This window comes from Rousettus aegyptiacus, unplaced genomic scaffold (assembly GCF_014176215.1).
Source record: "Rousettus aegyptiacus isolate mRouAeg1 unplaced genomic scaffold, mRouAeg1.p scaffold_m13_p_7, whole genome shotgun sequence".
NCBI lineage: Eukaryota > Metazoa > Chordata > Mammalia > Chiroptera > Pteropodidae > Rousettus > Rousettus aegyptiacus.
In genome coordinates this window covers 82416846-82442757 of record NW_023416310.1, presented here as the reverse complement: position 1 = coordinate 82442757, position 25912 = coordinate 82416846, and the positions used below count along the sequence as shown (strand labels likewise).

Genomic DNA, 25912 nt, shown 5'->3' with positions numbered 1-25912 from the left:
CAAAAATCTCTAAAGTGAAAAAATAAATACATAAATAAATACTAATGACCTAGCTAGTGATTTGAAACAAAAGAATAGAAAAGACCTGAACACAAGGAAATCAATACATTGATCAGAGGACCTGCCAAAGAAGCCTCATCATTTTGGGGCTTGTCTGAAACTTGTCACCCCAAGATTATTTCTTAGTTCTAGTCCATGTGGTAGCATGATATCGTGGTAGGTAGGGTGGGGGCAAGGGTCTGGGGAAATATTCTGCATGATAAAGGTCATATGGTGTTTCAGGATTAAAACAAGTTGCAGAAGACAGTAAGGATATCTGAAGTTCAACTTTAGGAAATTATAGTAGTTGGCACATGAGTGAGGGAATTTTCTCATTCCAAATCGATTGGCTCCTTTCTGGGGTGAAATGTCTAGGAATGCTCCCCTCCCAAGGTAAGTAACATACCATGAACCCTGCCTATGGCAGCTTTTCCTATTGGCCCTCTTGCCATCTCCCCGCCCACACAGGCTCATGCACACACTCTCACACGTGCATACACACACACATACACCACTGGCTACGTGAATATGTTTGTGCATTTGAGCATACCAATGTTCTGTTGGACAGAAATGCTGAAACTTAGCAGGAGGAGATGTCAAATGCAAAAGTAAGTATTTTACATACAATTTGCAATTTATAGTGTAAGCTGAGAAGAATTTGGTTGTCATTCATCCTACAGGGTGGCCTTTTCAGTAGTGCTACTCCTTGTGAGCTATAGCTCCTGTTCACCATGACTTTATTGGACAATTTTGTCCTGATGGGCTGCCTTGTTCAGGCTGACAGAGACTAATGAGGTGCTGTTTGGACATTCAAAAGTCACTAAGAGTGAAAGACACTAGGCTTGTTAGCAACTAATTCACTGGCCTCTGCGGAGTTCCCATGCATTTGAGAGCTGCCCTATAATCCAAGGGCTCAGGGCCCTGTGCACTAAACCTCTGTTTTTCCAGTCCTAGCAAAAGGTGTGGCAAATATTTCTTGAGAAATGACCAAGATGAATGAGAATCGAACAAGCCCAGTCACTTACTTTTAATGATGAGGTGGAAAGAAATTGCAAAGCTTTGAGGGCGAGTCCAGCCTGGGTAGGAATCCAAGTGCTTTCTCTCTCTCAGGCAAGGTTCTTATTCTTTATGATGTTGATTTTCTTCTATTTTTAGAAATATGGATTAAATAAGTATTAAATTTGTAAAGTACTTAGCATAATGTCTTCAGCAGATATATGCTGAATGTCAAAAGAATAAGTACCTCGTATTTATCACATTTTCATAATTGAAGCCAAGTTCTTACTTATCCTCAGTATAAAATATTTAATCTAAGAGAATATTTAATAATTACCATAAAGTTTTAGGTATCATAATTGAATATGTGATATATATATACTGAAAATTTTATTAATGATAACTAAAAATAGCAACGACAATAGTACTCAGTGTTTATATACCACTTACCATGTATCTTGGACTGTGCTAAGGACTTCTCACAGGTCTTTTTGTTTCATTATTATAATAGGTCTTTGAAGGATGTACAAGTATATCTTTGCTTTACAGACAAGAAAACCTGGGAGTCAGATGGATTACATGATTGGACAATTGGATACCTAATAGTGATAAGTCGGAGTTCAAATACAAGTCTGCCTAACAGCAGGTCCCAAATTCCTATGCGTCTGCTTTTCACAAAAGCCTTCATTCTACAACTTAACTCATACTAATAGATAATAATTCTGAAACCAATGAAACCACACGACACATTCTTTTAAGTTTTATTTATATTTCTTAGTTCGAGAATTACACACTAGCCAACATTATTATATATTTACATGCTGAAACTGACTGTAATAAGTAGTTTAATTTCAAGAAAATAATTCTTATGTGCTACTCATTTATAATCCTCGTTTGTTACTATCTCATGTATCCCAGAGATTTTAGTAGTCCCATTTTTAGAAAGACATGAAAATAGATGCAATGATATCCACTTGTGTTTTGCATTTGCTAGCCATTGGAAAATGTGCATTATGTGCATATTAAGAAAGGCTACAAGGTAATTTAGTAAGGCTGATAATCACTACATTGTGAAGAAACTAGAATATCGCTTTTTTTTTTTTAAAAAAAGGACAATTCAGAACTATGCAGGGACAATACTCATAACAGAACTATTTAAATGTCCATGCAAATAAAAAATTAAAAAAAATGCTATGGAATTTAAATTTGCAACTTTGTTTGAATTAATAATGTTAAAAATGGCCAAGGCTGTGAACTCAAATTACTGAACTGCAAAAGGAAAGACACAAGCTGATAGAACTGTCGACTTGGTTCAGATGTTGCAAGGACACATACGTGGGTATCAGATTAGTGGACGTGACAGGAGAGAGACATTTGCTTTTGAAAGTTAAAATACACAAAGTTTTCTTTTTCATCATTTTGGATACTTATCTTTATCACAAAAGAAAATCTCAAAGTAAATTAAAATATGTCAGAATTTTTCATATATGTACAGAAATGTTTTCCTTCAATTTCAAATAACAAATAGATATTCAAAAGTGCTGTTATTTTTCCTTAAATAATTTCTTTAGGGTAGTATCTTAATTAGTATTATGTTGGCTCTTCACTATTTTTTACAATGCTCCTAGTGTATTTGGAAAATGATTTTTAAACCTTTGGTGTAAAGCAGTATCTTTTTTTTTTTTTTTTTGATTTTCCCTTGTTTTTCTTTTTTTCTTTCCTTTTTTGTTTTTTAATAATTCTAGAGTCTTTGGTTGAAAGGAATAATACTACCTAAGGATAAAATGCTATTATTTAAAAAAAAAAAAAAAGGTCTAGTATGTATTGTATGTAACAAATTTCTGGAGCAGGTATGAATAATCAGCATTTTTATTTCCTGTAGTGCCATCAGTATAAACTTTTACTCTTTTAAAATTGAGATTTAAATTACAACCTTTGGTTTCTTTAACTCTAACACATAAAAAAACTCTTTCGAGTTATTAATGATCATGTCTGCTTTTCCCAATTGTCATTTCTAAGGCTATCTCTTGGTTATTACATTCACTACATAAACACTATATGTTTCCCATAGAGAAAACAAGAGTGGGAGTGAGTGAGTGGGCAAGGGAAAGAGTATGAGTGCTTGAATGTGTGTGTGTGAGAGAGAGAGAGAGAGAGAGTGTGTATGTGTATGTGTATGTGTGTGTGTGTGTGTGTGTGAGAGAGAGAGAGGGAGAAAGAGAGAGAAAGAGGAAATTAAAACCCTTCTGTCTGGGATCTCAAATCATTTATGCAAAAGGATGCTTAAATTACTCTGTTGGGGCACTGCAATAACTGTACTTAGTAAAAAATAAAGAAAAATTAAGAAAAAAAAAACTAAACATTTGTATCTACTGACTACTCATTTACAGCATGTTTAAGTATTTACATATTATATTAACACATCAACTTAAGCCATAAACAAAATTAGCACATTGCCTTACCATAAAATACAAATGAGAAGTTAAAAATATTTAAGAAATCTGTTTTAATATTTACACACGCTCGGTGAAAGTGATGGTCGCTCACATTACGTGGACTCTGTACACTTAGCAAAATGGCATGACAGCTGCAGTTGAGAGTACTTGCCCTAACCAACACGGTGGGGTTCAGGTTTTTTTTTTTTTTTTCCTTCTCTCAGAAGGATTTTTTTTTTTTTTATCATTTTCTATTTTCTTAAGACGTTTTTGTTTTTAAATCACCAATGGACAATGTTATTTGTTTCCTTGAAAAAGAGAGCAAGTAGATAAGCAATCTGAGAACTAGTTAATTTCCGATGTTCTGAGGTACAGTGATATTGTAGTGTCAAACTGTGCGGTGGTTCATAAGAACAGTAGGCATTGATTTGCTGATAGAGAAACGCTCAGTACCCTGTATCACTTGTTTCAATACATTGATTTGTTGGTTGCCAAATTAAAAATACTCATACACTGGTTTAATGAAGGAAATAAAACATATTAGCTTATTCCTTTTGTTTTCCAACATATGAAAGCATATATATGTATGTTTACATGATATATATATATACACATATATACATGTAGGTTGTTGTAAGACCTGTTGTTTGTTGTTTTGTTGATTGTTTTTGCTGTTGCATATGAAATTAATCACAAAATGTAAGAGATATCTATAGAAAATGAAAATTGTTTTAGTTGTCAATTTAATGCAGGTCTTGAAAAATAAACATGATTCATTTCCCCATTATGCTTTCCACTCAACTTTGTCTATGTGTTGTGCTTTTTTAAGCTGACAGATTTTTTGTGTTCCTAATGCTAGAATGTAAAGTCTTTTGGTTCATAAACCATTATTATTATTATTATTATTATTTTTAACTTAGCACTGCTTTTGAAGAAATGAGAAAAGGTCTAGATGGCACTGCTTAAGTCTTTTCCCGTTAGTAAATTGCAGTGGAAAGAATTGTAACATTCCCTATGCAAACATGTGATTATGTTGCATGAGTTTTCAATTCTGGAAATGCATTTCAGACCTACTAGCAGTCATGTACAATATATATATATATACACAGATTGAGATCAAAGATTTCATTTAGACTGCATTTTAGAGTCAGAATTTGCCTATGAATTTCACGAAGATGAAAAAACACCTTAATTGCTGGCTATCTGGCTGTTTTATAATCAAAAGGTAAAGTATACATATATGTATAAACTGATAGTAAAACCATATTAGAATTGCCAGAACACACTTTTGTGGTCCTCAAATTTAACCACTGGATATCAAGCTGACAGGTCTTCATAGATTTACAAGATCTAGCACCCCTCCCCAACCCTCCTCCAAGTTTGCGAATCCAACTCAATCCCAATAAAAATGTAGTTTAAAAATAAATTCTTTATCTACTGTTACCTCTGGGCAGGATGAGTCAGTCGTTCCTACCTATGTGGTTACTGAATGCCGACATATGGATTTTGCTCTAGGGCACCTGTTTCAAGGTCCCATCTTTTCTTCCTTTTCATAGTTTCTTCTTATCACTGAGAGCAGAAATGAATCCCTGGTTCTATGCTTTTGACACCCACGCTGCAGTTTCTTCTCTCCACTTCGATCCAGCTTACTCTGTTGACTTCCCTGGACATCGAATTTTTAAATGACAAAATTGAGGATTTTTATGGCTTTTACAATAATTGCAAATAAGAGCCCATTTCTAGACTTGGGCTCTGAGTTGTCTCTAGAAAAACCTTTCCGGAATGGCATTTTGGAGTTGTGCACCTGAGTTATAGGCTCCTTCCTGATATCTGCAACTCAACCTTTAACCCCTGGCAAGATTGGGGCAGGCAGCACTTTTATTAGTGTGATTCCCCAAAATGATTGCCTAGGAGAAAGTGTGTCCCTGGAGAGACTTGAAGAATCTCTGCTCTGAGTCCATGGGCAGAACCCTGGTTGGATTGTGCCGAGAAAGCATACTCAGAAGTGTTCACGAGTATAATGAAGAAGTAAGGGCCACAGTTCCCCATGCCGGTGGTGGTGTTGGGGGGTGGGGGTCGTGGCGAAAAATACCACCTGGTCTCAAGGCAAACTCGGAAAGTTAAGTGCTAAAACTTGTTTCTTGTTCTTGGATGCCTGGAATAGAAGGGCGGTGGGACTCCATCATATTCCAAGCTGCTGAATCGTTAGGGGAAGAAAACCTGACATTTTACCCAAAGGCAGATACTGGCCTTGGCTACTCTGCACAATTAGGAATGTTACTCTGAAAAGTGGTGTTTGTTTTTTAAACAGAAATTCCAAAGTCATCCTCGAATGAAAAGTTCAACCAAGTCAAACTTTAAGGAAAATTTAGCAATAAACTATTTTCTCCAAGAAAAGCAAAATATGAACCTCACGTTGATAGAAATAAAATATATTATCTTATTTTCCTTCCTGTCCAACATATGAATGCATATGTCCAATTAGCATAGAAAGCGCAGTGACATAATTTAAAAATTGAATAAAAATGATACATCAGGCCTACCTGATTACCTGTTTGATATTTTTCTACAATATCAACTGAGGTTCATAACCATTGTGTTAATGTGGCTTTGTTGTTATCCTATTTTCCATTCGTTTTCATATTTTCCTTGATCAGGGAGATTGCAACATATACAATGAAAGCACCCTTTAAAAAAAAATCAAACCTAACAAATCCACAAACTAACTCTACTTGTGCACATAATCTTTGAAGTAGTTTGCTGTGAAAAACACAAAGCTGAACTTCATTGCACACAAGGAAAAAGAGTTCACTCTTCACCCAATTTCTCCAAAGCCTTACTTTGTCTCTTAAGAATAAAAGAATTTCATAAGCAAGAAAAGCTGGAAAGGACGATTAATCCTTTAAAGAAATAAGCAAATCCTTATTTTGAAATACCCTATTAAAGTCAGAAATAAACTTAGAGGAAAATGTTGCAGAGACAGCTGACATTCTATGAGAAAAGCAACCTGTTTACTGTGCTCTATATTAGTATATTTAAATGACTCCCAATCAGACCTATGTCTAAAATAATTCTGGTTCAGCTAACTTTTCTCTTTTGTGGTTGTATTTTAATTAGATGAAATATACAAACCTCTGTAGGTATGCTGTCAAAAGCTTGTGAGGTTGGAAAAGAAATCTCTCGTCCTACCTTCTGCCACTGAACACAGTACGTGTGGACCAGATGCTGTGTGGGGCTGATAATGGTCATGATGTTTGCTTTCGTTTTGTTACAACAGTCATTTCTGGATTTTCCACTCTGCTCTGGGTTGTTTGTTCACTCTTCTTTTAACCACTTAGGAAATAGCTTTTTAGAAAAATTTCTTTGGCCACCATGCGTTATAATGTTTAGAAGTCTCCTGGCCTCTAGATATCGAAATGGAAGATGTCATAGCTGATTCCCTGTGCTCGAGCAATCCGAAACTGGCCAACCTGGCTTCCCGAGTCTCTCTCTTGGCTCCCCCCTGTCTTGTTTTAACTACACGAGGGCCTTCTAGAATCCAGTGGGAATGATCTTCCCACGGAACCATTATCACCTTAATAAAACCGGCACAAACCATCTCCCGCAAGCGTGTTCACCCAGCATTGAGGATAATGTTTCATAAGCACGGTGCCATCTTGACAGCATGCCAACCTTAGGAATGAAGATGGGAGTATCTGGATATGACCACTTCTCAGCAAAATGACTGACAGTGACACTGAGCCTTCTATGAACATCTTCTAAATGATTTCTCTGTGTAGGCTGCATACTAAGCAGATAAAGTGGAACACTCGGACTCAGTCTTGCCAGCATGTGGACAAATCACTTACATTTTAACTGGAAAACCACAAGGACCTTAGTGTATTCATACTTAGCAGAAGCAACCCAAATGGTATGAAATGGACCACAGGATAGGCCAGCAACTAAGGTATTTTAGCATCACTTTTGTCCTGGATTAATGTGTTTTCCAAGTCCTACATCAGGCTGTACAACTGGTATGAGGAGGAATCTAGTCCTTGCTTCCCATGAGAGGCTAGGTTTTAGTTCACATAGTAAAGCCAATAGACGATGTTGAAGAAGGAAAAAACCACGGGGAAGAATATGCGGGACCACCGATCTATGGCGTTCACATCAGTCAAGTCGGGGATGGTGATTTTCAGTTGGGAGGCACGTCTCCGCAGGCGGCTCTTCTTTTGTGCCACATGTCGTTCCAGAGCATTGCGGCCGAAACTATGCCGGGGCAAGCCGGCTTTCCGGTACTGGATGTTGGAGGCGTCGTACGCCAGCATTGTGCTCCTGGGGTCTCCAAGTCCCATCACAGCCTCAGATGTGGCCATTTCATTTTTGATCTCAAGAGTGCTCAGCAAAATGTTCTCGTGGGGGTCCATCTGCAAAGGAGAAGAATCAAGTGAGACATTAAAACAACACGCCTTAACTGGTGCTTACTATTCAAGGATGCTATGATATATAGTTTAAGTAGTACAGCTGACCCTTGAACAACATGGGCTTGAACTGTGTGAGTCCACTTATATGTGGACTTTTTTCAATAAATATCCATACTCTTTTCAATCTGAGGTTAAGAGTCTGTAGATGTGGAAGGTCAACTGCACGTATCAATCTACACCATCTTACAGAGAGGACTTGAGCTTCTGTAGATTTCGGTATTCACAAATCAAGCCACTATGGGTACCAAGGGATAACTTAAGTTTTGGGGAGTCAAAAGTTAGACAAGGATTTTCAATGGTGCAGGGGCTGCCATTCCTGCCCACACATTGTTCAAGGGTCAACCTGTATTTATCATAGTGATCAAGAGAAGTGGCCTTGTGGTTACATTACTTAAATATGAATTGTGTCTCTGCCACTATGAGCTATGTGAGTTTGTTTCTTCATCTATTAAATGATATAGTAATCCAACCCTAGAAGACTGCTAGAATGTGATGATATATTGCTGCTAGTATGATTTTCATATTTCTACTTAAGACATGCAGAGAACTAGAAGACATAATACCCTTTAAACTGTACTAAGTATAAAACAGTATTAGGGGATTAAGTACTGAATTGTGCTCACAATAGTAGCCTTATTAGAGATGAATTCAAGATAAAAACAGAATTAAAAATAGCATTTGCTATATATGCCAAAAAAAACATTTCGTGTAACTTCATTTAACTGATGCTTCCTTAAACCAGCAGTTACAAGATGCCACCTCAATTTTGTAGTGTTAATATAAAGAGGGCAAAGGAAGAGTTTTGAACAACAAACTGAGGCAACCTGTGACTTGTCAAAATGCAATACAACTCAGAACAATAAGGAACTCAAAAATGACAGCTGGCCAGACTGGGTGGTGGAGCAGTGCGTAAGGAAGGGGCTGACTTGACAAGGAAGGGAAGGAGGCAGGGTTTAAGAAAAGAGTCAGCCCAAAGTTGGTTGTACTGAGTTGAATTCTGGGCCCAGGGAGTAGAATTAAGGTGGCCGTGCAGATAGGATGGCCCTTTTCCCTCTTGGATGATTTCTTCTTGGCAAGCTAAAAGTAAAGGATGAATACCGACATCATGATTCCCAAACATTAAATGATTTGTAATTTTTTTTTTTTTAAGAAGGGATGATACAAATGTCTCATTTTTAAGAGGTCTTGACTGGTACAGATAACAACACCTAGCTATGAAATGTTATTATTAATAATAGAGTGTATTTATTTTGGTGGAGAATCAGGATACCAATTTCCAGTATTAAAAAATAAAGAAAAAATGGCCAATGATAGGTACTGATGATATACAAAAGGGATATAACTAAACAATTGGAAGATATAATGCTCTGTACTTCATGAATTATGCAGAAGGCAAAAACAATGTTGCTGAGATTGTATACTATAGTTTTAAAATGTGGTTTAATGACCCTGCATTATAAATTCAAATCTTAAATCTTTTGAGAAATAGAGGCTATAAAATATGCTGGAACATAATAATTGACCAATTAATCTCTGCCCATTGATCAGACATTCTGTATGTTTGGTTTATGGCAGCATTTTGCTCAGTGGAAATGTTAAACAAACATATTCTTAAGAATAGTTTTATAGGTTGATAAGATTTGAATATAAAATCCAACAAATTGTGAAACAGTTCTGTCAAGGAAGGGCCAGGTAATGGCCTTGAGGATGGGTTCAACCGCCCTAGGGAAGGAGAGCAGCATTCAAAGGTGTATACTACGTGTTGGTGCTCTGCAGAAACTGTATCACTGAATGCTTGCAATCGTCTCGGAAATTTTTTCCTAGGTTATAAGTGAAGGCATTCACCAAATTTCCCAGAGTCACAAAGTTTCTAAATGGTAGAGCTAGAACTCAAACCTTGATCATTAGAGTCCAAAACTTGGGGGACAGGAGTGGGACTTTCCAGCATTCAGGGAGAGAGAAGCTGAAGGAAATGGGCAACCTATCACCCCTTGTCATTTCAGATAACACGCTTATATTCTGTTCTTCTCTGTGTTGTTAACCGTTATTTTCACTACCTAAGAAATTGCTGTTCGGCACAATTTCTTTGGCCACTATGCATGGTGATGTTTGGGAGACTCGCCTCCCGTAAGGACCAGGATAGTTGCTTTTCTACTGAGCAACTGTAATAAGAACAGTTATGATATATACCAGACATGACAGGTGAAAACATAAATCAGTAATACTAATAATAAAAATAATAGGAGTCATGGAAACTTGTTCTAAGTTTAGAACAAATGCTCCTTGGATTATTTGTTCAATTTTGGTGGGTTTCTGTTTCATTATCTATGAAATTCAAAATTGTCAGATGAGATAATTCCTGAAGCTGTATTATTTTATTTTCCTTCGCAAATTTAAAAATATTTATCGAACAACCCTGCATGTCTGGCACTGTGCCAAGTATCATAGTTACACTGGTGAGGAAGAAAGCATTGCTGTTGGTCTCCATGGCAGTAACAGTCTGGATTTGGAATCAAAAGATTGGAGTTTCTCTCTCTCTCTCTTTCTCTCTCTGATGGTTTAATCCCTCTGAATCTAAGCTTCTTCAACTGTAAGAATAGGGTTTGGGGAGATTAACTGTGAGATAAAATGTGGGAAGAACTTCGGGAGTGAAAGCAGTATGTTAAGTTGATTGTTATGGCACGCTATGAAGGCAGTAGGGTATATACGGGTTCAGCGAGGTGGGAAAACACAAGAAATAACTATGCCTGAAAAAAAGTAAGTAAGTTGCCCCTGTGGTATATCTAGAATAGATAGAGATGATGAGCTTTCTGTAGGTAAACACTATGGGAGGTTTTTACAGGCTGAAGTGGAATCATGGTGGTGGTGAATAAGGGGTATTAAACATCTGCATCAACTGATGGAGTGCTACTCCTAGGGGTCTGTCATATTACATTAGAATACTTCACTGCAAAATATGACTGCTTACACAGTTTAATTAAGGCCATTAAAAGTCAAGGAAGTAACCTAAAAAACAATGTTTTTCCAGAAAATTTTTACCCCTGACCACGGAGCTATGGAGTGAAGAGGAATGAAAGGCAGCCATTTTCATTTTTACTTATCTCCTGGTTAACAGACATGGAGGGGGCTCAGGCAGTTTGTCGTTATTAGGCTGCCATCGCCGCTGAGCCCTGAGGTGCGTGCTCCGATGCCCTCTCCTGCTCTTTGTGCACCGTGTTCTCCTCTCCTAAGGCCCGTGATGCATATTTGCCACTTCGCCCGCCTCCTCGGGGATTAGACGCATCCCTCCCCCGACACCTCGCCGGGGTCCGTTTACCCCACTTGCTTTCACATCACCAGTTCTGTTTTCTGTTAGAAGTGGTGATGCGAAAGGTGTGGTGTTGAAAAGTTCTGATCCTGGACTCGGACGATCCAGGTTTTGATTCTGAGCTGAACTCCTCACTGGCATAGAGACCTCTGGCAAATCATTCAGACACTCTCAGTTCAGTTTGCATGTATGCAAATTGGAAGAAAAACCAATACCTGACTCCTAGGGTTGTTTGAGAGAAGGAGACAAACACATGGAAAGCACTTAGCCCAGCTGTGCACATAGTAAGCACTCAAAAAATCAAAACTGGTCTTCTCATAAAAAGCAATAAATATTCATTAAATAAATTTGATTTTTGTATTGCCATGTTTTTATTGCCATGGACGGTGTAAACAAACCAGGAAATCGAATTCATCATATTATTAAATTTTGTTTGGGTTAGTGGCTTTTGCAAAGTGTCGAGACAATGCTTAGTACAAAGTAAACACTATACGTTTTTGCTGTAATACATAAATAAATCTATTAAATATAACATATAAGTCTAGAGTTAGTTGCTTCTGAATGGTGAGGTGAGACAGGTAGAGCTGCCTTTCATTTCACAGGTCCACAGAGCCCACCGGCACCCTCCTGACACAAGCCTAAGGCCTGGGTCCAAGAGGCAGGTGCCCCCCAGTTGCCGCAGTGACAGAGCACTTTGACATTCCCCCCAAATACCCACCTCTCTGATCACTTGTTTAATTCGTCGCCCCACCACACTGCCCTGCTTGGGAAGGGCAGAAACAAGGTCTATCTCATTCACTGCGGTATCTACCTCCACATTTGGCGTGGTGCCTGGCACATAGCAGGTGCTCAAGAAATAAATGCTGATAGGATGAAATTAATGTTGTGGCTTTCAGTAACTCACTTAACCTCTTCATGAATCATCAATAAGATGAGTTTAATTGGGCAACTTCACCATTCAGACTAAGGACTGGAACTGCCTGAGACTACGTCTTGGGTTCCTTTCCTGCTCTGGGAAGTAGATAAAATTTCTGGGTTTAAATATGTCATTAACGATGAGGGCTACTGCAAAATTCTGTTACCTGTAACACTTTCAAGTCACATGGAGGAGCCATCTATGGTTTGGTGGTTTACTGGCTCCACTGGTGACAATTTATGTCTGGGACCCGTCAGCCCCCACTCTCGTTTCTGCTCTTCCAGTGTGGCTGTGAGCCAGTCTGAGCAGTCCCCACACGGGGACTGGTTCGGTCATGGGCATAAGGCCTTTTCAGAGACGAGAGCACATCATGAGTCTACAGATGGGCCCATGGAGTGAAGACGTTCAAACTTTTCCACTGGATCTGCACCTAGAACTCTGTGACCCTGAATCTAGTGAAGGTGAGGTGTTTTGACTGCAAGAGGAGAGCTTAACTTGAAAAGGAGCCAACACAGGGAGAAAGAGAATCCACGGCCTGATGACACTGTGTCTTTATCTGGATATGCCTGACTTGCTGATGCTAAGCAAGATAATACATCCTTTCCTTCTCTCTCACTCTTCCTTCCTTCCTTCCTCTTTGTCTCTCTTTCTTTTGCTTAAACCAGCATGGATTGGGTTTTCTGTTACATGAGATTGAATCTTAACAGATATAATTCATCTTGTTTAAGAGTCTCAGCAACCCTGTACCATAGTCAGGGAAAGAAATGAATTAAGAGACATTTCATCTATAGTATGAAATTTTCATAATTCAAATTGGAACTAAGGAAGCAGCAGTCACCAAATTTTTTGGCACCAGGGACGGGTGCTCCTATGAGAATCTAATGCCTGATGATCTGAGGTGGAGCTGAGGCGGTGATGCTGGCGCTGGAGAGTGGCTGCAAATAAAGATGAAGCATTGCTTGCTTGCCCACTGCTCACCTCCTGCTGTGAGGACCAGTTCCTAACGGGCCCTGGTACCAGTCTGTGGCCCAAGGGCTGGCGATCCCTGGAGTTAGAGTAATAGAATATTCAATATGAAGACCAATATGAATCTTCTGGGTGGGCCCTAAAGCACCTAGTAGCTGCTAGGCTGGAGTGGCTGGCTGTTCACCTGGCTGCACTTTCCTCTTTTCACTTATTTTGTTTATTGTTCTTTTCTCTTTAAAGAAAGTGAACGGCGTTGGGAACAAAGGTCAAGGGCAAAGGAATAGAGGAGACTAACAGGATTTTTTATATGTGTTTCAAATGGCAAAAGGGGAAAAACTTCAGATAATTTATTATGTTTAGCATGTAAGAGTAAACTATCTTTCGAGTTTATTTTTGAGATCTTTAACTGTTTATAGAAAAGAAAAATGACTTTCTTTAGTATCAGTGTAAAATTAAATAGTAATTATCCTTTCCTTTTTCCCCTTTGAAATATTTTGTTTTTGTAAGGTGATTTTTGATATGAGATTTTGGGGGCAACATAACTACTGCCCCTTAGCAGAATGGGCTGTAATCTCATTTTACAGGGCAGGGAACTGAAGCTCAGAAATATAAAGTGAGGTAATAAAATCTCAGTACTACTAATTAATAGAACAATGTAATAATTCTAGGCTGTCGATGATGATCTCAGGGCAAAAACAGTCTATGCTGTCTCTAGCATGGCTTAAAATCAACAAAAGTAGTTTTTGGGTGGATAGAACAGTCTATTTCAGTGGTTTCCCAACTTGAGTGGGCATCAGAATCCCCTGGAGGCCTTGCTAAAACACAGATCTCTGGGGCCCCACTCTGAGTTCCTGAGTCAGTAAGTCTGGGATGCTACTCAATACTCTGCATTTCTCATGAGTTCTCATGTGAGGTTGGGCTGCTGGACTGGGCTTTGCACTTGGAAAACTGAGTCTATTAGACATAACTCTAAGAAGTAGCTGAGGCCCTGAGAAACAATGAAAAGAGCTGAAGGTTCTGACCACGGTCCATAAACCACAAAGTTGAAATGCAGCTTTCACAGAGAGAAAACATATACAATTTCCATTTATTATTTACTGAAGACATTGTATTAAAGTCTCTATATGACTACAGTATTTAATCTTGACAACAACCTTATGAGGGAGTTATTATTAATATTCTCATTCTTTAAAAATGAGGGGACTGAGAATTAGATAGTGAATTGGCCAGAGATGCACAGTTAGTGAAGTAGTGCAACCAGCACTTAACCTGTTTGTTCCAAGGTTCTCGCTTCTGGTGACCAAACCATGCAATTACATATCTAGAGTCATTATTCAATTAGAAGTTCTCCCTTGGAATGCCGCCTTTGTATCGGGCTGTATGAATGCGGTGATAAACAAGAATGGAAGGAGCAGGAATTGTCACATGAATTTAGCTAATCTTTGAGACTGGGTCTCTACACCAACCTTTTCAGACTTGCCCAAGTGGACTTCCTGTTTTTCTCTTCACCTGAGCAGAGCAGCACTGGAGAGACACAGGAAAAACCGCTATACTGTCCTACACTGTCCTTTTTTTTTTTTTTTTTTTTTAGAACATTAACAAGAGTTTCCAGTTAACTAAGCAAAAAGACCATGTAGAAATCTCTAGTGCCTTAGAAAACATCTCAAAATACTTACCAAATTTTCCTGTCTTGGCAATTTCACCTATTCAAACAGCCAAGAGAACTTTGTTGATAGTAGTTAAAACAAGACAGAGAAGGAAGCAAAAATAAATGAAAGAAAACAGAGGAAAGAAACTAGAAAATAAACTGTCATTCTCTGTGGATAAATTGCCTTTGCAAGGAGCTATGCTGCAGGCCATAGATGGCATTCTGTGCTGATCAGAGTTATTTTCCAGACTGACCCATGAACTGGTGGTTCTAATATGGTAAATTCATGTTAAATATATGCGTTAAGAGATTTTCTTTCCTTCTTTATATTCCCCAAACATTTTTTTTTTCAACAGGAAACATGCTTTGCTAACAGAGTTTCATTTTGCCTAGAAGCTACTGCATTGAACAATGAAGATGAGTGAGCCTTATTTTTATATAATAGTTCATTAATTCCAGGTCTGGTTTCAGGTGGTCTGCTTCCTTTCCTGCACCCTTCTCAGTGATAGGTGTATACTGTGGAGGGATGTTCTTGTCCTATAGTCATATATAGAAAGCACGAATCACATTCATCTGTGACCCAGCAGCATCACATGCTTACCTTGGGAAGGGAGAGTTGGGCTATCTTAAATCCCAGTTCACCACTCATATTATCAAGAAAAGAGTGAGAAACTGCAAAAACCCAAGAAATCCTAACTCTGCAATTTCCAATGACTGTGACTAGTGTATGGGTAGGAGATCTTGTTTTATCTTCTACGAAATAACATCGTGACCTGAGTAACTTGAAATGCTAAGGCGATGAACTGTGAACCACCTGGGAATATCCAAAGCACTCTTTCCAAAGGAAAAACACTCCAAACCTACCTAGCATGTACTCAGTATTCTAACAGGAAAAAGAAAGTTCACCCAAATAGAATATAAAAATGGAGATGCTAGGAGAGCCAGAGAAGACCACCATCTTTGACTTTTCTAATCTCTCCACCAAAGCAAATGAATAGTAACCAAATATGGAGTTTAGAACTGGAATTTAAATATAGGAGACTATTGCTGAAATACCCATGTCGTTGCAGGAGATTGGTCATTTTTAATAAAAGCCAAGAGGGAAAAAAACGGGGCAGGCTATGATTATTTTCACTCTTTTTTGCTTTTATGATGCTATTGTAAAGTGCTTGAAATCTCACAACTACATCTGAGGATGGAGTTAGTATTATTAATATTTGTAAACAATCCTTCCCATCAAAATCCATCATGGGTAGCTAGAAACTAAGTGCTAAAATAATAATTTATATTTATGTTTACAGATTCAAAACTTCAGCTCTTTCTACTGAATATTTTTGCTATGAGGTGAAACACCTTTGAAGTGAATACCAGTGGCTTGCAGATGTGTGCAACCTAGTATTTGTCTTGATACTCAATTTTTAAATAATCATGGGTAGATCATGCCAGAACATATCTCAAGGTTTCCTCAGTAAAATGATTCTCTGCCAAGGAATCAAATTGACAAATTCATTCTCTATGGGTCAATGACCTGTATGACCCCACTTTACAGTCATTATGAGATGAACAGATGACGCTTCACACACATACACACAAATCCATCTGGCTCAGTGGGTGACTCAAATGAGCGGGGGGGAAGTTTTCAGTTATTGCTGATAGTAACAGTGAAGTTTTTAGAGGAAGTAAGAGGTAGCCTCAGAAGCAGAAATAAAAAAGTAAAGGTTTTCTCTCCAAAGGACTCCAGGAGATAAGACTTTTATTAGAGCCATGATTAATACAGGACTGTCAGTGAGAAGACATTCAACAAGCATTAGCTGTCCAGCAAACTGATGGTCCTGCCCTTTTGGTCCTTGTCACATGGGTCGCGGACCCTTTCAATACCCACAAGCACAGTGAAAAGAGCAATGACTCCAGGGATGAGAACTGGTTCTAATTCTAGCTTACTTTCTGCCTCGGTTATTCTTGAAAATTTAGGTGGATTTAAAGAAGCCTTTACCAACTTGCTCCACCAGATTAAATCCTCTTGCTCTGACTTCAGGGAACACTTGTGTCCCTCATGATGGCAAACATGTAGGAAGGACTGTAGTTTGTTGCTTATGTATCCCTAATGCTGACTAGTCACTTGGTACAAAGTAGCACTGAAAATAAAACTTGATAGCTTGAATTACTGAGAAGGTTAGAGGATCACATTATATCATATTGGGCAATGGAGATCATATAATAATGTGAAGCAGATGTAATAAAAAATAAGAAATTGGCCCTGTAGTGAAACAGACTAAAAAATTCAGGCTTCCCTGAAGGACATTTAAATCTAAATTTTTAAACATCACTAACAGTGATTAAAACCACATTCATCTAAGCATTCAGCCTGCCACATCAAATTCCTTTAGATTTAAATCAGAAAAAGTTTGCCTTTAGTCCATTTAATCTACGATTACCAATTGCTTCAAAAAATGTATCAGCAACATAAGAATGATGGATAAAGAAAATTTTCCTGGCAAAAAATCCTATAGTCTTGGAGCTCCTTTGCAAACTATGATCCTGAGTCGGTGTTAGTATTTGTCTTCCCAGCCATGTGGGGCCTTGCTGTGGAAAATTCTGCAGCATCTCCCTGTGCCTGAACTTTGTAAGTACCCTTCCTAATTTCTCTGTGGCTTAATCTCATGCATTCCTTTTACTCTCACAGAATCAAATGCATTCTCTTGGAAAATCATTCCTTTCTAGGTATGTGTTAATTTATGTGGAGTTCATTAAGAATGATAACTAGAGATTACTTATTTTTTATAAATGATATTTAGATTGAATGTTAAATTTGGGGGGAAGAAGAGTGCATTCAAATTGCTGTATTTAATAATAATAAAGTACAATTAATAAAATATGTGATAAATTGACTCATTTCTTTTAGAAGGTTGGTAGAATTCTTTCTGGTTTCCTCTTCTTAATTTAATAAAGTACAAGCTAGTAGTTTCAATTAAAGTTCAAAGTCAGCAGTCATTTTTAATTGCATGGGAAAAAAAGAAGACATTGGGATTACACCAAAATCCCCATGGAGGAGGAAAAGTGAAGGAAACTATACTTACAATCTATTAATTTTATGAACATTTCTTTTATCCAAAGGAAAAATTCACTTTATATTAACACAGATCCTCAGGATGTGTGGAATGGAGCCGGGTTTTACAATGAGCTTTCCTAAGCCCGAAGTTCTGTTTTGACAAATTTCAGAGAGGTAGATGTGAGAATCTGACTACCCATTTCTGATAATTCAAAGAAGTTTTAACACCTGGGGGCTTAAATCCTGAGAGGTGAAGGTTTGTTCTAGTTCAATTTTCATCTGAATTATTGACTCAAATCCCAGGTTGGAGAGAGATGATTGATCTAATCTTTTCATTAGCTGGTTCATACAATTCAAAGCATTATGGGCAATGACTTGCTAAAGATTTTTATGCACACCATGTAACTAGTTAATTCATGATTTCCGAATTCATTTTTAAATAATACCATAGAGGACATTTGCTTTGCCTTCTTTCTGCAAGGCTGGAAACATTCCAAGGTTTCTACTGTGCAGGGGTAGAGGGAGGGGGAAGATGGGTGACCATTAGCAGGAGATGAGCTTCAGTTTTCCCCTGAGGCTTACACATATCATCGAGGGTGATGACAGTGCACATCACTAACAGGAAGAAAGGTAGCTTTTTCGGCCACAAACCCCTCCTCTTCATAACCTTCCAAAGTCCAGGACAGTGATAAATGTGTTGTCTCGAGTCAAATTTCAAGACTTAAACTAATACTGATTGACTTGTCCCCTAAGCTAATGAGTAGCTTTTTGGGCATATGGAACTACCCACTGCCTCAGTTCTGGGTTAGAGGAAAATTATGATTTGCTTTTAGCTTTCAGCTAAATGCCAAGAGGACAAGGTTTGGTTTCTGTCCTCCTTAGGCAAGGTGCTAACATTTTAATGCATCTAAAATCTGACAATTCTGGAAGATATTGACTTGAAAAGAGAATTTCTCAGTCCACTGATTCAAAAAACATTACCTTGACTATAATCAGATACGCACATACGTATCGGAGACACACTCCGTTTATAGAACGTTATCCAGTGCCTCCTACTGTTTTTCATTTAATTTGACTACGAAGCCAGAAAGCCGACGGGTTGCAGACCATATGGGCAGGACTCACGTGGACATGTAACAAAAGGGTAACAGAAAGAAGCAGCACATTCAACTCCACAGAGAAGCAGGGGACACAGCCAACAACCTTTCCTTCTATGGTTTCAGTTTAGTTTGGTTCTTGAATGGCAGGAGGCATGAAGGTGGTGCTCAAATGGACCTCTTAAGGAGAGATGGGCTGGATGGGAAGGGTACACAGATTCCCAATGATTACTGAATCCTATGAGTGGGAGTTAAGACACAGGTATAGTACTAACTAGCACTGGGTCTAGAAGGTATGCTTAAAAAATACAGTGGTGAAAACTGAATCAGCAGTAATTATAAAAAATGAGGCAGTCAAAGTACCAAAGTGTATATATTTGACCCTCTGTATCTGTGGGTTCCGTATCCATGGATTTAATCAATCGGAGATTGAACATATTTGGGGAAAAAAGTTAAGTTGTTACTGACATGTACAATGTAGTTAGGCCTATAATAGTTGTGTCTATACTAAACAAGTATGGACTTTTTTTCTTGTTATTATTGCCTAAAAAATACAGTGCAACAACTATTTACATAGCATTTACATTACATTAGGTATTAAAGGTAGTCTGGAGATGATTTAAAGTAGATGGGAGGATGTGCATATATTTTACATAAGGGACTTGAGCATCTGCAAATTTTGGTGTCTGGGTGTCTTGAACCAATACTCCTAGGATACTGAGAGATGGCTATACTTGTAAGCATGTACCTACTATATACAACAAAGAAAAAAATAATTGATGCCAAGGGCAGTGTGATTATAACAGATATAAATGGTAAATAACTACTTACAATAACAAAGGATTTACAAGCTCCAGATGATTTAATAGGACATTACTGATACTAAATAATATGCCTCTGTTTGAATAGGGCCAAGGAATTTCTAACATTTGCTTCATCAGATAATTGGAAGTCGGAGGATTCTTATTTACTCTTCCTTACACTTACACATCTTGCATTTTTCAGACTTCAGTTCAAATATTCCTTCTATCGGGGAGTGTCCTACTTCACTACATCAGGTTCCTCAATATGCTCATAGTAATGTAGACACTCTCCTCATCACCCTTATTTTCATTTACAATGATATATTATTTCTGCAAGTATTTGTTAAAGATACATCTTCCTTTTAGGATGTGGTCTCTGTGAGGGCAAGGAGCAAATCTGATAGGGACTCAGAAGTAGCAGTTAGATTATCGGATAATACCATTAGTCAATATTTAGTGGACATGTATACTATATACCAGGCACAGTTATAAACATTCTGCATGAATTACTGAATCTATTCCTCATCATAACTTTTTGTGGTAGATGCTCTGATTAACTCTGACTTGATTGCTGAGCAAGCTGAGGCTCTGAAAAATTAAGTCATTTGCTAAAGTAAATAAATAATGGATCTGAGATTTACACATAGAAAGTTTTATTTCAGTTATTGCACTTAAGATGAATACTAGGACCTATTTTTTGTCACCCTGAAAGAGTGAAATTCCCTATTGTTTTAAGGGGAATAGATTTAAAAATAAAATATGGATCAACATGGATCATGTAATTCAAAAAACAGTAATAAGAACAGAGGTAGGTCAGAGAGTAGAGCCTGAGCACAGAAAAAGGGAGGACAAAGGCAGCTCTGGGCCTTCATAAGCGTCAGGTCAGAGGGAACACACTCCTGTCAGGCCTGGGGAAAGGCTTGGGGAGAGGGAAAGCAGAGCGGAGCCCCCTATGTCTACACATTTTGCTTAATAAGTGACAAGTTAGAGAAAGGAGAGCTTATCTTTTCCTTTTGGACCTTTCTTGCTAACTTTTGTTTGACTGCATTTCAGGAGGAGTCACTTTATGAAATGAGAGTCTGGAGTTTAAAATAGTCTACCACGACATCTAAAGTCTGTACCTCTACACTGTAGGAACTCTCAGGGTTAACCTGTAAGCATTCATCTCTTGGGCTAAGGCAACAGTGGGCTCTAAAGCCAGGTTAAAAGTAGATAGGGTTGTAGGAAGGGCAGAGAGTCCTAAACAAGATAAACCCAAAGAGGCCCACATCAAGACACATCATTATTAAAATGTCAAAGGTTAAAAACAAAAAGATAAGTCTAAAAGCAACAAGAGAAAAACAGTTTCCTACACGGGAGCTCCTATAAGACTGTCAGTTGATTTATCAATGAAAACTCTGCAGGCCAGAAGGGTTGACATGAAATATTCAAAGTAATAAGGAAAAAAAAAAAAAAAGACCTACAACCAAGATTACTCTACCCAGAAAAGCTATCATTTAGAATTGAAGGACAGATAAAGAGTTTCCTGGGCAAGAAAAAGCTAAAGGAGTTCATCAGCACCAAACCAGTATTATAAGAAATGGTAAAGAACTTCTTTAAGAGGAAGGAAAAAAAAAGATAAAAATTATGAATACTCAAATGGCAATAACTATATAGCAACAATTATTTTAAATGTAAATGAATTAAATGTGCCAATCAAAAGACATAGGGTGATATATACATATACCGCCTATGAAAGACTCACTTTGGCCACACACAAACTGAAAGGTATGAATAAATTTATTTCATGAAAATAGAAATAAACAAAAAGCTAGGGAGGGTATCAATACTTATAACAGACAATATAAACTTTAAAACAAAGGCTATAACACGAGACAAAGGAGGACCTAGTAATCCCATTTCTGGGTATTTATCTGAAGAAACACAAAACACTAGCTTGATGGGGTATGTGCATCCATATGTTCATTGCAGCATTATTTACAATAGCCAAGATATGGAGGCAACCTGGGTGTCCATTAATAGATGAATGGATAAAGAAGTGGTACATGTATATGATGGAATGTTACTCAGCCAAAAAAAAAAAAAGAATGAAATCTTGACATCTGAAACAACGTGGATGGACCCAGAAGGTACTGTGCTGAGTAGAGTGAGTCTAATGTCATTTAATTTCACTTCTATGGTATCTAAAGAACAAAACAGAAACAAGCTTATAGATACAGGGAGCATTTTGATGGTTGTTGGTTTGGGTTGGGAAGACGGGAGAAGTGTGGAGGAGAATTAAAAGGTACAAATACGTGGTTACAAAATAGTCATGGGGATGTAGAGTATAGCATGGAGAATGCAGTCAGTAGTATTTTAATAAGTACTGGATTTATTGGAGTGATCGCTTCATAAGTTACACAAATGTCTAATCACTGTGTTGTACACCTGAAACTAACATAATATTGTACGTCAACTGTTACTGAGAAATAATAAAAATATAATGACATGTATTAGAAACAGATGAGGTTAAAGGCAAGGTGATTAAGTTTTGTGATCTTGGGCAAGATATTTAAACTTTCTGAGCCTCGGTTTTCTTAACTGTAAAACTGGTAAAACAGCAGCTGTCTTATTGGGTTGTTGTGAGGATTAGATGAGATAATGCATATAAAGCACCGAAACCAGTACCCTATATGATAAACTCAAGGAACAGTAACTTTTATTAGTATAGAAGTAAACAGGTAAAGGAACTGAACTTGTGCTATATAACATGATTAAAAGAGGTTTGTGATGGTAAACTGGTTCCCAGCATAAACAGCCTTGCAAGTAGTGACAGGTGACAGACACACAGCAGTTGCTCGATCACTCTTTAGGAGACGAATGCATCAATGAAGATATGCTTCTCTTTGCTACAGCCATTTGGCAGGGAGCTTCCTAAATGTTTTAGGCTATGAGAATCTTCTTATTTCAGTCTCCTAGGAATGTACCTAAAACTGAGATCTTATTATGTACACGCCTAAGACAAGAGACTGAATAATGTTTCTTCGGGAGGCTTCATTTGGGGACCTTGTTTGGTTGCTTACCCTTGTAGTGGGCAGAAGCAAGTGGTAACTCAAAATGTTCCATTTTGTTATTTGCAAGCAGGATGAGTTAGTTCAGGAACACAGAGTTTGCACCCATCAACAAAACTAGGTTTTCTGGCTTCACTTATGGGAACTATGTCTCTTTTTTCTTCAAATTAAATGCATCTATAAAGAAAGTTCCATTATGATGATAATGGTAATGTGAAATTACATTTTGTAGATAAAATTTGTCCAGCAGTATTTTAAATTTCAGTGTAGATAAGAACGTCTATATAGTTAATTGAATCTTGAAGGCATGAGTTTTGGAATCAGCTTTGAATTTTAGCTTCTCCACTAATTAGATGTGTGACCTTGGACAAGTTGCAGAGCTTGGCTGAGCCTCAGTTTCCTCATCTTTAAAATGAAGTTGCACTATATGAAGGTTTGTTTAAGATCGAGATGAGATGTTTTGGGAGCCCACCATCACGTCTGGCATACAACTAGGTGTGTACCAAAAGGTAACCATTGCTATGACAGTCACTGATTTATACATGCAGGTAAGGCTGATTTTTTAATCTTTTCCAATTAGCACCCCGCAGTGAATGTCATAGTTGAATTTATCCCAGTGTAACATCAGTGAGGTTTCCCCTGTCCCAGGTGTGGAACTGACTGCTTTCAGCTAGTTTTGGTATTTCCCCTTCCTTTGCTGTGAGTTGGTTCATGGAAGAGAGGCCTAAGGCAACTGAGCCAGCAAAAGGATAGAAAAGGTTTGTTGGAAGTCTTCAGATTAAAAAAAAGAAATCTCCGTCTCTCCTTCTGAATGTGAATGAGGAAACACGGAGCCTAGTTGCCACTGCGTCATCTCATTTCAGAACAAGAATATCATTGATAGGTTTTTGGCTGGCTTTCTCTCCCCCACCCCACAACGCCTTGGTGCATGCTTTGCACAGGCCAGATTCATTTAAGGTGGGTGAAAAATCAGACGGCATCATCAATAAAATTCAAAATAGTAATTTTCGATAGTTTCAGATAAAAATCAACCTAGGATAATGATAAGGTCAAGTATAATTTATAACTATAATTATAAAAATATTTTTTTCTTTTCAATGTCTTGTGAGAAAAGTTTAATGTTATCCTACAGCAATTTTAATAAAAGTGCCCCCCCCATTTAAGTCACTTAGGATTTGTCAAAGGACTTTCATATCATTTATCTTATCACCTTCTACAACATCATAATGAATCTGAAAGGCCAAGCACAGATTTCCTCATCTCATAGATAACAGAATTAGGCCACAATTGGAGGACTTTTCAGAGGCTGACCTAGGCTGGGTGTCCTGACTTCTTGAATCCAATTGGACTCTGTGGCTGGTTCTGACAATTATAGAACTGAGGAAAAAGATATTTTAAAACCATTTCACAAGCAATATGTGATCAAAAGGTTTACACTGCAGCTTTAGTTAGTCCCATATCTAACACTAACTAGCTTATATAACTCTGAGGAAATTGCTGACATTTCTAGGTTTCAGTTTCTGCATGTAAAAGTGAGACACCACAAGAAAAAAAAGTGTAACTATGAATGGCAACAGATATTAATTGTACTTACTGTGGTGATCATTTTGCAATACATACTAATATCAAATCATTAAAATGTATGCTTTAAACTAATATAACATTATCTCAAAAAAACAACAACCCCAAAACACTAAGAAATTAAAAACAGTTGTAAAAATGCAACTACAAATAAAAAGGAAGCGTTAATTTCAAAAACGGATAATTTTTGAGGAGAAGGTTCCTGTTCTTAAGCCTGTGATAGGCACTGAGAATTGACCGACTAGTCTGAGTTGACTGCACAACCCCCAGCACAGTTACAGAGGCAGCACCCACTAGCTGCTCAGGGTTAGAATTTAAGGTGCAGTTAGTTTATGTTCCCTGGGTGAGGTTCTTGCTGTTCAGTGTGGTCCACAGATCAACAGCTTTGGCATCACCAGGAAGTTGGTTAGAAACGCAGAATCTCAAGCCTCACCCTAGACCCACAGAATAAGGATCTGCACTTTAACAAGGTACCTAGGTGGCTTTAATGCACGGTAAAGATAGAGAAACACTGATTTAAATAATCTCGTAGATCCTTTAACGTTCTAAAAGTCAATGACTGTAGAATTTTTTTTTAAATGTATTTTCTTAAGAACAATGGGTATCTCTCCAAGTGTGCTAAACAAAGTCTTCATCTTCTATACAGTAAAGGGGTGGAGGAGTGAATTGGCAATGTTTTTTTGTGCTCCCCTTTTGGAATGCTGAATTAATCACAACCAAGGTACCAACTAAACCCTCAGGGGGAGACTGAGCTGGAAAGAGAATGACAAAATCCACCTCAGCCAGGGATCCCTTCTGCAGCTGTGATCTGATGGCTTCTGTGCATTTAGACAATTACACGGTGAATTACCCAAGTGAGAATATGCCAAATGCACCATCCCCTCACAGCCCAGCTCTCGTTAGGAGAACTGCTGTTAATCTGACACAGCCTTGTCAAACATCTGTCCGTTCCATTTTAACACCAAATGACCCTCAGCTCTGAGATCTGCAGACGATGGCAGATGAGGAAAGTGACTACACTTTACAACAGATAGGCTGCAGGCTGAGTTAGGAAAAGAAGAAAATTATGAATTTAGGAAGATAGGAAAGAACATCAAACCCAACTGCCAATCTGATACTCTGTTGAAAATAATATCGGCTAGACTCTGTGTCAAATATTTAAAACTCTCAAAACAAACAAACAAACAAACGAACAAACAAAAAACAACAACCAAAAAAACCCGGGTGCAAACCCCAGGTTTGCCACTTACTAGCTGTGTAACTGAATATGTTACTTCTCTCTGGGCTTTAGCTTTAGTCATCAGTAAAATTTTAGAGGATTCTAAGAGTACCTAGTAAATTACCAACCTTCAACCTTTCCTAAACATCAGAATCACTTGGGGGAATTTGCTAAAATTTAAATTCTTAGGTGATCAGAAATTCCGGTTCAATAAACCCAGAGATGGGGCTAAGGATGCGCATTTCGCTGAGTACGGGGCTGTGGTCTGAAGATGAGGCCCCTCCCGGTCGCTGCTATGGGGGCAGTGGATGGTAAGACGTAATTCGAGTAGGGCGCTTGCAAA

The 25912-nt window shown here is 38.0% G+C and overlaps 1 protein-coding gene across 4 annotated transcripts in view; it reads right to left on the bottom strand.

The window, feature by feature from the left end:
• Positions 1-2582: 2582 nt before the first annotated feature.
• GABRB2 (gamma-aminobutyric acid type A receptor subunit beta2) overlaps positions 2583-25912 on the bottom strand; it is a 254555-nt gene continuing 231225 nt past the window's right edge. For all 4 annotated transcript variants that reach the window (XM_036224278.1, XM_036224280.1, XM_036224279.1 and 1 more), the window contains one exon: positions 2583-7876. In XM_036224278.1, the coding sequence (XP_036080171.1) occupies positions 7529-7876 (348 nt within the window). In that variant the 3' untranslated portion in view covers positions 2583-7528. The remainder of the gene's footprint in view (positions 7877-25912) is intronic.